Source organism: Silurus meridionalis, chromosome 2 (genome assembly GCF_014805685.1).
Source record: "Silurus meridionalis isolate SWU-2019-XX chromosome 2, ASM1480568v1, whole genome shotgun sequence".
In the NCBI taxonomy this organism is placed as follows: Eukaryota; Metazoa; Chordata; class Actinopteri; order Siluriformes; family Siluridae; genus Silurus; species Silurus meridionalis.
The window spans coordinates 28,041,328-28,054,883 of NC_060885.1; the positions used below are offsets into that span (position 1 = coordinate 28,041,328).

Consider the following 13,556-nt stretch of genomic DNA (forward strand, 5'->3'; position numbering starts at 1 on the left):
TGACCCGGGAGAATAAAAAAAAAAAAAGCCATGCGGTCCCTTTAAGGGAGAAAGCGCGCTCCCGACTGCGACCTTTTATTTATTGTTGCTCTTGCGCGAGAAGCGGCAGTGAACGGAAATCCAGTTCATGTAGATATTTTATATGTGTATATTTTGTTTAGGATTTTCTGAAAAAAAGAAAACTGATATGGAAGACAGGGATGTGCTGATCGCAGTGTTTCGGTGAGAGGAGAGGGTGAGTTTAGCGATTGGTGCCATACATTAAGAGCAAATCCCGCAAATCCCTTTCTCCATGCTGGTAAAAAAAAAAATGGATGGATGGCTTTAAAAAAACAAGGAAAATCTGTTTGCGCGTGCACACGAGGTAGAACATGAGTTTCTATGATAACCAGCTTTCAGGATAGTAATATAGTCAAGGAGTATGTAATGTATGCAATTAATAAGTGCACACCATGATGGTGTTATTTGGATGATCTTGATTGGCTGATCATTTTGAGTTAAAACAAAAACAAAACAAAAGAATATCTATTTTAACATGTAAATTCTTACCTGAATTTGTACCTTTACCTAAATTGCACGTGTCATCAGTGCTTAGAGGGTGTTCTGCAGCTCATTAGTGCATTAGTAAGCTTTATTTTATGTAAATGATCTCAATATAACAAGACAGAGCCACAGAAGGTACACCTGATGAGGGACCTGGACAACATAACACATCCACTTTATCTCAATGAATCAGCTTTTGTGCTCTCACACCTGCTGTATCCTCAGGAGGAGGCAGTTCAGGTGTGTCAGAGATGGCCGGGTTTCTGCGGGATTGATATTCGACACTTTATAGTCCCACAGAGACCTGGGGAGTCTATAAATAGTGCACATTGTGACCCTGTGATGAGAGCTGGGCGTTAAATATAGGACAAGGATCAGGGACAAGTCCGAGCATGCCTTCGAGCAAGTAAACAAGCAAGTAATTACGATTCATCTTTCCATCATTTGACCTCTCTGTGGTCATGAGCTGATGGCTTAAGTGGTGTGGGAGCATGCAGGAGATCTTTCGCTTCATGCTGAAAACGTAAATGTAGGATTGCTTTAATGTGCAGACCGATCATTAGAGATCAATAGCAGTCTCTCTGAGATGCGCCGCTGACCAGTATGGCTCAGTGGAAGGTTCTGTAATGTGACACATTATGGTTTGTGTTTCTGCATGAATAAAAGTTCAGCAATTTACACATTTTCTTGATTTTACCCTGTTATATTGGAGCGAATATAGCTGACTAGTAATGGAAATCTCTTGCATGGCCTGGCAGTGCGTCACAACAAAAAAGCGATGGTAAGAAAAGGTTTTGAGACTCATTTTGTAACACGCCAACAGATGGCAGCACAAGGCTGCATGCACAGTCACACTTAGCACCGACCTTCAAAGTCAAGTGTGTCAAAAGACATCGTCCTGTGTACCGTTACCGCGTCTGTTATTCTGACCACGTGTGTACCCGGTCACAGAGCTCTCTTCACATGTGAGATTCCCGCAAGAAACAACGTAATCTCACTTCCGCACCCACGCTACTTGTCAGATTTGGTTCCGCAAACTTCGCCCTCTTCCCGAAGATCAAAGATCAGAGGTCGTGTTTTGACTCAATTGTGAAGATACAGCAATCAATGTTTTACACGTTTTGAAAAGAAGGCTCTCAGGATACAGTCCCATTGTGGAAGAAACGCTGGGAGTGTTATAGTGTGGAAATGTAGATAAATAATATAAAAAAAACAGCAGTCTCTGAACTTTTTCATACCACGTCGTAGATTATATCTGATTGTCCAAGATGGCTGCCTTCATACTGTTTTACTGTTTAATCATATTGTGAAATTTGTTTCATTTTCAACCTGGGACTATTTACAGTCTTTTCAAGTCAATAAATGGGAGATGGCATGAAATCAGAAACTAATATCTCCCAAAGATTGCAGCCAGTTGTTACACTTCCAGGTTTGATTGATTGATTGATCAGACTGACATGTTCACAACTCACAAACATGTTGGTGGTCCCACTTACAGTTTATTTAAAATTATATGAGTTGGATTATTTTGGCTAACTTGTCAACTTTGTTTTTTGTCTCTAAGGGACTTGGTAGGATAAACATCCCATCTGCACTTGTCTTAGAAAAAAAAAGGCTGAACAATGGAGGACAAGAGAAAGAAGAGGAGTCCCAAAGTGTCCCTTCCGCAACCACCACCTCCGCCAGTAAACCCACGCAAACTTTCCGTCCTCCCGGCCAGCAAGAGCGCCACCTTCTCTCTGGGTCTGCCTCAGCCACCATCCCCTAAACCCCGGGGCAAGTACAAAAGATCTGTTGGAGCCATGGGGACAACCAAAGAAGTCCTCACTGTCCCCGTGCTTCCACCCAAGCCTACAAGGTTTGTACAAAGTCCACCGGATCCAGTGCCATGGAGGTTTCTAAATCAGTGAATAATCCATATCTTTAGAAAAGACCTGAACTGCAGGCACGTTCGCACACATTTACTTTCATTTTTTTAAATATCGTGTTGCAATGTATTTTGTTTACGTATGTTCCTGCATTAGAGTTTACGAGTTAGTGTTTGTCCGTGCAGTATGAATTATTTTCAGGCCGAAAATGTATACTTTTCTACAAACTGTAGTATTTATTTCTATTTGAATTATCTTAAAGTATTAATTAGCAACATGAAGATGCAATAATTGGGAATTTACTCCAAATAATTGGCCAAATAATGAAAAAACCTTATATCTTAGTATTATTAAAACAATATATGAAATGATATCATGATCATGATACAATAAAAATTATCAGTAAATATTATAACCATTTAAAATAAAATATTTACTTAAAAAATGTCGTCAAGGTTTTTTCTGAAGGTTATCGTCAGTGTTTGGAGCCCTTTGTCAACCATGAGCGAGTGTGTTGTGCAGGTTTTATAGCAGAGCTATGATTTACATCTGTGATTTTTTTGAGAATGGTTTTATAGCTTTATAAATAAACACTGCTCTGAGAACAGAAGGTCAATAGACTTTGAGTGTAGAATTTCATTCCACCCCTATCTCTGATCCTGTAATAACACTATGTTTAATTACACTGAACCCTGATTTTCTGATGGTTTTGGGTATGACGTGTTACAGTCGGCCTCACAGAGAAAAACCCCGAGCACCTCAGCCGGCCGGCCCCAGCCGGGTCGCCCCGTCCTCCTCTCCTCTGCAGCACTCCTTCCTCACTGACGTCTCAGATGTAAGAGAGATGGAGGGAGGACTCCTCAACCTACTCAACGACTTCCACTCAGGAAAACTGCAGGCCTTTGGTATCAAAAAAACATATGTAGGCCTTTTCTCTGAAGGTCATTTGTTTACTAAGGAAGAACATTTGCATTTATGTGAATCTCTGTGTCTCTCTTTCACCTCAGGTAAGGTGTGCTCATTTGAGCAGCTCGAGCATGTGAGGGAGATGCAGGAGAAACTGGCTCGCCTTCATTTCAGCCTTGACAGCCATGTCGAGGAGCTTTCTGAGGACCAGAGGAAAAGCGCTTCAGACCGCAACCTGGAGCACCTTCTCTCAAATGTAACACACACACACACACACACACATGCCGTTGTAACCCTGTGACAAACATGTCCTTACTTCATCCTACAAAGCACTGCTTTTGCATGCATTTACATACATTCAGCTCAGTGTGGGTGTGCACAAACATCTTATACAACATGGAAAAAAATTTTTTCAAAACCTTCGCCTAGTGTTGAAACTTTTGTCTTTTTATCTCAATTTTAATTAAGAATTGTCACAGTCTGTATTTTAAATTAATCATTAATTCAAATCATTAAAGCCTACTGAAACCGCATACTATTCTTAATACTTGTATATGATTCAGGAATTGCAAAAAAAAAGTATGTCTTTATCTGATGCACTTATTAATCTGTCACTGTCAAATGTCACACTGCGATACACAGGTTTTTATTTTTTTATCAGCTATTTATAAGAGCCGATTTTTGCTTTGCTTTGTTTGAGGTAATTTGTGCTGAGAAAACAGATCATTTGTGCCTGGTCGTGTCTGAGGAGAGAGACAGAGTGTTTGTGTTTGTGTTTGTGTGTGTGTGTGAATGAGAGAGAGGTGTTGAGTGTTAAAGCCCAAGGACTTCTCTGTGTGACAAGTTCATACAAAATTTTGTAAATGTAGTAAGGATGTTCAGAAAAGGATTTTTTATTGAAAATAAACAATTCATTCTCTCTCTCTCTCTCTCTCTCTCTCTCTCTCTCTCTCCACAGCTGGAAGAGCTCAGTAGCTCCATGTATCCTTCATGCAAACTGAATCACCGCCTGTTACCTCATTGCTTTTTCTGTTTGTCTAAATGCTTCCTGCTGCCTTCACAGATTTAAAAAGGATCCCTGCTGGGTGATCTAAACCTTCTCCAATGCTTTCCATCAGACTGTTTCACATCAGCACCATAAAACAAAAGAGTTTTTTTTTTTAAAAGCTGGTTTCAGACCAAAAATCAGGCTTTACAGGACATTTAACACAATTCCATATGCATTGTAGGAATTATATTAAAAATATTAATTAATATTATTAATAAGAATTAATGGTAAAATCAGCTGTTTTGGTACATGGATGATGAAGCTAAATTAAGCAATTCCTCCAAAGTCTTGCTCCATAATCCACTAGTGCAGAGAGGGAGGCAGTATGACTTTCAGACACATTTTGTCTTAATTGGCTGTATTAAGTCGAAGTAGACTAAAATAACTCTGTGGCATAGATCTTGTATTATCAAATTGGCAAAATTTACACTAAATGTTAAATATTCACTAAAAAATATACAAAGATCAGGCATAACATTATGGCATTATAACATTATGACCAGTGAAGTGAATAACACTATTTCTTTATCATGGCACTTTTTAGTGGGTGGGATATATTAGGCAGTAAATAAACATTTTGTCCTCAAAGTACAGGCGAGCATAAGGATTTGAGTGAGTTTGACAAGGGCCAAAATGTGATGGCTTGCAGACTTAATCAGAGAATCTACAAAACTGCAGCTCTTCTGGGGTGTTCCATCTACAGTGGTCAGTCTCTATCAAAAGTGGTCAAAGGAATAAACAGTGGGGAACCAGCAACAGGTTCATTGGCAGCAAAGGCTTATTGAAGCAGATGAGCTCCTGTAGAATTAACTGCTAAAGAAGTTAATGCTGTTAATGCTGGATGGGTCAGAAGTGTTTTGGCAGCAAAAGAGGACCAACACAATATTAGGCAGGGGCTCATAAAGTTATGCCTGTTTATTGTATATATTTAATACTTACTTTTATACGCTTTATCTCTTCTGGAACGTTTGTATTACTATACATTATACTCCGATTACATTTCACAGTATAAAACATTTTTATGAACTTATAACAGCATGAAAAGATGCTAAAGATAAAAACCTCCCAGAATCCATAAAGCACTTTTAGCTTTCAAGTGGAGGTCTGAAAGCGCAATATAGAAGATTTGAAATTTGAGCTTGTGCCATAATGTGAAACCTTAATGCACTTTCTCCAGACAGAAGTTACACCTGGCAGAGAATCAGGACTTGCCCAAGGCCTCTGATCCATGAGACGGAAAGCAAACCATAGCAACGTGCTTTCATCATGGAGCTGCTGATTCAGCTAAGCTAAACCTACAGTGAAGAAGTGGACCGCAAAAAAGAGTGTATAAAAACAATGGCACCAATGGCACCAAGCTCAAAAACTGCTAGCTAGTCCTCACTTGTTTTCTTCACAGACACCCTCTGATTTCTTCTTTAAAGGACCATTTCTGGTTACGTTTTCATGCGTGTTTGCTTGGTGAATATTCCGATGAAAGGAATGACAAGATGGCTCCACCAAAAACAGGATTTTTGGTGTGTTCAGTTAGAAACCATAGGAATATATGAGGGAAATTTGAATCCTGTTGCATATCAGGATGCCTTTTATATCCACATTAAACCATTTCTTTCAGTAGGCATTTCTTATTGTTTTTTGACTAACAATCGATTCAGGACCCAAAACAAGTCCACAGCATTGTCATGTGAACTCACAACCTTCTGGGGGCTAGCACAAAGCCGTAACTGCTAGGTTAGCACAGCTTCACCATAACCACTAGCTAAAGATTTGCTCAGGACTATTTGAGACGGTGACTCATCAATTTGTAGCACAAAAGAGATTTTATTTTTAGAAATGGAGTTAAAGATTTGAAAGGAAAAATTCATCCCACATTTAAATAAAATTAACATTGCACAATCCTTCACTCGCCACCAAATCAGTGGAAACACGTTTGCTACATGACGTATGCTAGTTTCTCTTGATAGCTAACAAATTCTCTCATCTTAAATCCTTTTTTGCCGTGCACTTGCCTGATATATGGTTTGTGTCGCGTCTATTAAGTCTAGAAACATGGAGCAATGTTTACTGCGTAATTAAATACTCTACATTTACAGCATGTGGCAGATTCGACTTACAAAAATTTCACGTATACATCTGAGAGTTAAGGGCCTTGCTCAGGGGCTCACTCCGCTCGCAGGCTGCTAATATTTGGAAGTTTGAATTGTAGCAGTCAATAATAACGATAACAAAAACATTGTATTTGTGTATTTATTATTTCTAGTTTAAAAAAGTCTGAGATAAACTAAAATGACTAGTTAACTGCTTTCGCATTGTAGCTTTCAAACACCTCATTCAACAGTGTGAGTGATACACCTCATTTGTGTCAGAGGGAACGTGTACTTTTTTCTGAGATTGTTTCTTTAAACTGAAATGTATACAAAGATTTAGATGGAAGACTGAATATTAAAAGCATGCAGTAGGTTATCAGTCAGGCTGAGAAAACTAAGCACTATTTTACTAATGCAGGCAGATAGAGACGTTATTGCTAGTGAACACACAAGGCATAAAAAGTCTTTTTTTCTAACAGTTATTTACAGAAATTGTAGTAATTATTCAGTTGTTAATTAGATGATCTGTTAGTCTGCCTGAGTTCATTTATTATTTTTGTCCTTTATACATTATATGGCTCCTGGTCTTTAATTCACTACGTTGTTTTAGGTGTATATGTTGTGCTAAGGGTCAAACGATGATTCTGTCGTCATTGCTGTTAAAACGTGTGTCATTCAGTTGTTTTTCAGCAAAATGTGATGTAGATTACATTTTAAAAAGAAAAATAAATTTCATTTTATTACATAAAAGCTATGTTTTTTCTTGGAATGTTGCTATACAGTACCAGTCAGTATCAGTGTTTTCTCTTCATTTTAATTTTTTTTCAACATTTTACATTAATACTGAAGAAATCCAAACTATGAAAGAACACACAAAAAAAAAACCCAGAATGTTTTATATTTTAGATTGTTCAAAGTAGATTCATTAAGCTTTGACATCTTTGCACACATATTCCATTCTCTCATTAAATTAATGAGCTAGTCACCTGGAATGGTTTTTAAGTTCACAGGTGCCTTCTTTGTTCATTTGTGACACTTCTTGACTTATTAATTCTTTACACCATTAATTGTCTTGTGTAAAGGAAAGGCTAAATATAGAGTCAATAGCCCTATTAGTGCTATACTTCATCTACTGTACACATCCATATTGTGGCAAGAAAAATCTCAAGAACTTTGAATGTCCCCCAAGTGCAGTCTCCAAAACCATCAAACGCTATTATGAAACTCGTGAGTACTGTCCCAGAAAAGAAAGACCAAGTGCTACCTCTGCTGCAGAGGATAAGTTTATTAGAATTCCAGCCTCAGAAACCGTCAGTTCACCTAAATGCGTCTTTCAAGTGGCAGATATATTTCAACATCCACTGTTCAGAGGAGACTGCATGAGACAATCTTTTATACTCAAAATTGCAGCAAAGAAACCAATACTTTGCAAGAACAACCAGGAACTGACATTAGATTAAAAAAGGTTAAAAAAAACCCCAACTATTTTTTCCCACAAATTTAACTTTTAAACTAGCTCAACGTAGCCGGGTGACTTTGTGTAGCTGTGACTGTTTATTTTAATTTATTAATTTTACTATAAACAAACAGCTACAGTCAGAAATCTTATTAATGAAGTGTTTACTACTGCAGTGAATATTTAGGAATATTGTATTGCAAACAGTCACCTGATGTAAACTTGGTGTTACACTGTTTTAAGAGCTTAATTTATAGTAGATTTTTTTATACACGTTTAATAATAATAATAATAATAATCATAATAATAATCATAATAATAATAATAATACAAAATCTCGAGTTGAGCAAAGGATTGAATTGTAAGAGGCAACGCGCAACTTCTCTCCGCTTCTCTAGGGGGCGCGAAAACTACAAGACTAATCCAACAGTTGCACAAAGCGAAGAAATGAACGGGATTTTGTTGCTAGGTGAAGTCGAATCTCAAATGGCTACAACCAACCTTCACGAGTACACTATCTAGGGAATTTAATTCTGCTTCTGTTGGCTGTATGGCAGTACACTATATGTCAGATTTGACGCTATTTGAGATCGAGCCTGGAAATTCGCTTGCAACGGCATAATTAAAAAAACTTTGAGGAATGTTTGAATAATAATAAGTATAATGAGTAAACAGGAATGGATAAATAATATGATATACTTTCAGGTACGTATATAGTTAGTGTGAGGTGCAATAATGTGAGTAATGTTAGTGTTGGTAGGTATAGTTTAGCTATGTTTAATAATAGAGGTAGATTAGCGAGAGTGTACTTCCGGCTTGCAGCCTGATTCTGCACAATGCTGCTGGTTTGTGTGTTTCAGGGGCGATGTCGAGGATATTTGATGAGGAGAGACCTGAAGTGTGTTCAGGCTGAATATGAGGACATAGTGAAGGAATTGGAGGGAGGTTTGGAGCACCTGAGTTGGAGAGGGCAGTTTCTACCCAAACCCCACTTCACTGATGCTGTAAGGTTCATTTACTATCATTTCACAGTGCTGCCATTTAAGGGGAAAGGGGCGGGGCTTGTTCTGCAACCAAGTAAACTAAACTGGCCAAAAATTAAATGTTCACAATTTCCCAAAGATCTGCAATGATTAACCACCAAGACTCTGATGACTGAATAACTATGGAAGGGTTCTATCAAAGCATAGAAGCATTTTCTTGTTGGTTTGAATACATTAATTGCTTTGGTACATTCATTTGATTGTGTACAATTGTCTGCTGTTTCCTACAATATCATTTGTTTTGTCATGTTGATCAAAACATACTATACTGGTTCCTTCCTGAATAGTTTTAACCCCCAAATCATACAGGCAGCAGTTCATTAAATAAGTCATTTCAATTCACCCTTGAGCATTTTTAATCCTTGTAATCCAAACTGTAGTAGGAATTACTAAAACTGTGCGGCGTCATACTCACAACAGGTCGAAACATTTTGACGATCTTGTTTGTGAACAATGCCAAAAGGTCTCGTCATTCTGATGAAAATGAGATGTTTATTAACACAAATTACTTTTGAGAGTTGGAGGATAGGATTAAAACAAAAAAGTACAGGATTTTGAAAGAAATCCTATAGGTGGTGCTGTTTGTACAAATTGTTTTGAGGAATTCACTTAGTAATTTGTAAAGGATGATTTAAGAAACGCTCCAAAGAACAGCTAAGAAAAACTGTAATTGTATTTGGCTCCTTAACACTTAAGTAAAGCAAATAAAGTACAAAGACTGAAAACAGTGTTACCTGGACATAAATCAGAATTTTGTCATATTTACGTCATCAGGACACAGAGAGCGCCTTTTTTAGATATCCTCGCCCAAAGAACCAGATCCAGGAATGTCCCGAGAACGTAGAGAAAGCGAAGATGCAGGATGAGGCACCTTGCCTTCACTCGGAGGTCCTGGTTCCCGAGAGGGATGAGGTTGGAAGTTGTGGCCTGGAGAGAGACCAGAGAGAGACGTGCGCTCCAGCAGGGGGCGATACACAGCAGGAGGGCTTGCAGAGCGACGATGTAACTGACACGACTACTCTGGCTCTGAGAATGAGTGCACTACAGCAGGGTATGAGTTTGTGTTAGAATCCCAGCATAAGTAGTAAATGAATGATTAACATAGTTCGTAGTGCACTGCTGAATACATACTTGCACCCTAACGTCTGTACTAGCACATATCTTGTATACTAGCCCAGTAGATACATTACAGTGACATTGCAGTACTCTCACATATTTGCACAGCTGCATACATACTAGAAACCTAGTAGATGTATTAATACCAGTGGTGGACAAAGTATACAAACCATGTAGTTAAAGTAGAGATACACTAGGCCAAACAATATGACTCCAGTATAGTAAAAGTGCTCCCTTTAAACTTCCATTTAAGTAAAATTACAAAAAGTATTTGACTTCATATGTACTTAAGTATCCGAAGTACTATGAAATATTATGGCTATATTTCTTAGATTGGAAGAAGAATTCTTGTAAGAAGAACTCGTACAGGGCCGAGGCAGGCAGAGAAGGCACTTGAAAGTGAAGGACTCGTTCTTCTTTTCAACTACTTCAAAAAATAATTCACGCAAACAAGGCCACAACTTCTTTTATTGAGTTTCTTCCATCATTTATTCCTCTCAAAATGTCCGGCTTGCTGCTGAACTGTATGTTAATAGTTAAGTAAAAAGTAAGATATTTGACTTTGAAATGTAGTGAAGTAAAAATCTCCCTAAATAGAAAAGTAAAGTAAACATACACAAAAAAGCTATTCAAGTACAGTAACAAATTACATTGACTTTACCTCCAGAATAGCATGCTTGCAAAGTATAATACTTGCACACTAATATGAAGCGGATTTGCATGCCATCATATTATTATATATAATATATGTATGTATATTTTATACTTTATATATTTATATATTTATTAATGTTCTTTTTTATATATATACTTATTATATATAATGACACTTTTGTGTTCACTAATGTACACTGCTTTTCATACTAATAACGTACTTGCATACTAGGGTACGACTTTCTTAACTCATCTCCATAATAGCATCTCATGTGTGCAGTGTGTGCGCAGTTCATACACACCATACCACCATATTTGCATACTTGTATACTACTGCACCAGTCTACACTTTGTACGCATTGTACATTTGCATACCGGTGCAGTTCTTGCATACTAGCATACCTCCAAAGACATTTGCACATTTTCATGCTCTAGTCTACTTGCACACTGTACATACTAGCAAAACTACCTTACAGCACATATGAAATACAGTATGAAATCTAGTGCACAACTGTAAGAATCCATGTGTGTGTTGTCTTTGGCAGCTCCTCCACTGATGCTCATCTTGTCGAAAAATGTACCACACACTCCTGAAGCTCTGAAGCAGCACAGAAACACTCTGGCCATGGAGCTGCTGTGGATCCAACAGGCCATCGCCAGCAGGAAGAAAGTATGCATTGGAGATTAAATGTTTCTTTTATAATTAAGCATTTTATTTGATATATACTGAAATGTTGCTTTATGTAATATTACTCCCTTCGAAATATTTCAGTAGTGACGATCTAGTGAATTTCTAACGCAAAAGAAATGTCTATTCGAACTCTCTTGTGTATCACTCTGCAAAATCACAAAAATGACAATAATCTCCAACTTGTCTGGAGTGTGAGCAGTTTGCACCAGTTTGTTATTCAAAGAGCAATACGTGATGGAACCTGAAGCTGTGGTGTCTATTGCAGTGGCCAAAGGAGAGCCCCGCCTTCGGTCATAAAAAGCTAAATTACACTGTGGGAGGCAGCATAACGTTCGGGTCAGCCTTTACAGCCTCTCTCTATCATTACGCTCTGGAATATAAATAAATGTCACAGCTGCCCATCAAGTGCAGGGTAACTTTTTCCACTGAAAGCAAGAAACAGGAAAAGCATTTACTTTTGGAGTTATACTAATGTTATAACCAGAGGTGGGGAAAGTGCTGATTTATTCTACTTAAATGTAAAGTATAAATAATTCATCAGAGTCTCAACTAAAATATGGATGTATCCATGCCAAAAAGGGTCTCATATGATGGTTGCAAATGTACTCCAGTTTTAAAAATGGCAAGAGCTTTAATGTAAATGAGTTGCACAAAAGGTGAACAAACAAAATGCTTAGTTCCTGTTTTTACTTATGTTATAGCAGCTGTAAACACTTGTTTTATTACCAACATCCCTTTGTTTCTCTCCTGAAGTTTTAATGTCATGTCATGATAAAAGAAAACTGAAACTGATAGCTTTATATCGACAGTGCTTTTCTGCTGGAGACTCCTTCCATTAATGTTAAAGAAACGCAACAATTAACAATTATAAACAATTTTTTTGAGGGACAGGGTAGTGGTTCTGGCTCAGTGGTTAAGGCCCTGGGTTATAGAACAGCAGGTCAATGGTTTAACCCTCAGTTTTGCCAAGCTGCCACTCTTGGGCCCTTGAGCAGGGCCCTCAACCCTCTAAATGCTTAAAGAGGGCTTTGAGATGACTGATCCTGAGCTCTGAAATTAGCTTCCTAATGTTACTGGGAGATGCAAAGATGAAGTGAAGAATTTCACTCTGTATATACGACAAGCAAAAACTTTTTTCTTCTTTCTTTCTTTCTATTTTATTTGATTTTCTTTTTTTGTTTGTTCTTCAATTCTTTGTTTCTTTCTTTTTTTCTGTCTGTCTTTCTTTTATTTGTTTTTCTTTTCATTCATTCTTTTGTTCTTTTGTTTCTTCCCTTTTTCTTTGTTTCCTTATTCTTTCTCTTTCTTTTCTCTTCGTTACATTTGTCCTTTCTTTCTTTCTTTCTTTCTTTCTTTCTTTCTTTCTTTCTTTCTTTCTTTCTTTCTTTCTTTCTTTTCTGTTTATTCTTTCTTTCTTTCTTTCTTTCTTTCTTTCTTTCTTTCTTTCTTTCTTTTCTGTTTATTATTTCTTTCTTCCTTTCTTTCATTTGTTTTTCTTATTTTTCTTTCTTTCTTTCTTTCTTTCTTTCTTTCTTTCTTTCTTTCTTTCTTAAGTCCCTGTGAAGGACCTGTTTATAGATTATAGAAATGACACATGTAATCATCTAACACTCTGATCTGCATTGCTGACCAAATCCAGAAATCACTTTAACTGTATAAATTTATTACTAAATACTAAATCAGACTTTTCAGTGTTTTTTTTAATCACTGTACATTGATTGTCTTATGGTGACTCACGTTGTCCTTGTTTGTTTTTTTGTGTGTTTGTATTTCAGTATCTGACCTTGAAACAGAAGATGGAAACGTCATAGTGACTAAGGACCTGGAAGTGTGGGGGAAAAGTGGACACTTGAGTATTTAGTGGCTTCACAAGTGAAGGTTTAATTGGACATGAATGTGACCTCCTTTTTGACCTTCTTCTTCTTCTTGTCACCTTCTAATTATTTCTGCTGCGAATGGAAAAAACATCGAAGGAAGCAGTACATAAAGAACTTAAGCGTAAATTTTTTACCCGACTGTAAATTTTGTGCTTGTTGATTTTTTTGCCGGAATTTGTAATAAACTGTATTTATTTGAAGCAAATATCATGTGTAGTGAGAATCGTAGGTTTCTTTCAGAGCGATTAAATTTCCTTTAATTTCCCC

The 13,556-nt window shown here is 37.3% G+C and overlaps 2 protein-coding genes across 2 annotated transcripts; both read left to right on the top strand.

Annotated features, from left to right (window-relative positions):
- Positions 1-37: 37 nt before the first annotated feature.
- ccdc28b (coiled-coil domain containing 28B) lies at positions 38-5,986 on the top strand. Its single transcript, XM_046862117.1, has 6 exons — positions 38-235; positions 2,108-2,401; positions 3,141-3,316; positions 3,419-3,573; positions 4,276-4,298; positions 5,543-5,986. The coding sequence occupies exons 2-6, from the start codon at positions 2,166-2,168 to the stop codon at positions 5,595-5,597; spliced, it is 645 nt and encodes a 214-aa protein (XP_046718073.1). The 5' UTR covers positions 38-235; positions 2,108-2,165; the 3' UTR covers positions 5,598-5,986.
- Positions 5,987-8,380: 2,394 nt separating this feature from the next.
- On the top strand, positions 8,381-13,494 carry iqcc (IQ motif containing C). Its single transcript, XM_046874122.1, has 5 exons — positions 8,381-8,613; positions 8,769-8,912; positions 9,726-10,002; positions 11,267-11,391; positions 13,188-13,494. Exons 1-5 carry the CDS (start codon positions 8,572-8,574, stop codon positions 13,221-13,223), a joined length of 624 nt encoding a protein of 207 aa, XP_046730078.1. The 5' UTR covers positions 8,381-8,571; the 3' UTR covers positions 13,224-13,494.
- Positions 13,495-13,556: the final 62 nt, after the last annotated feature.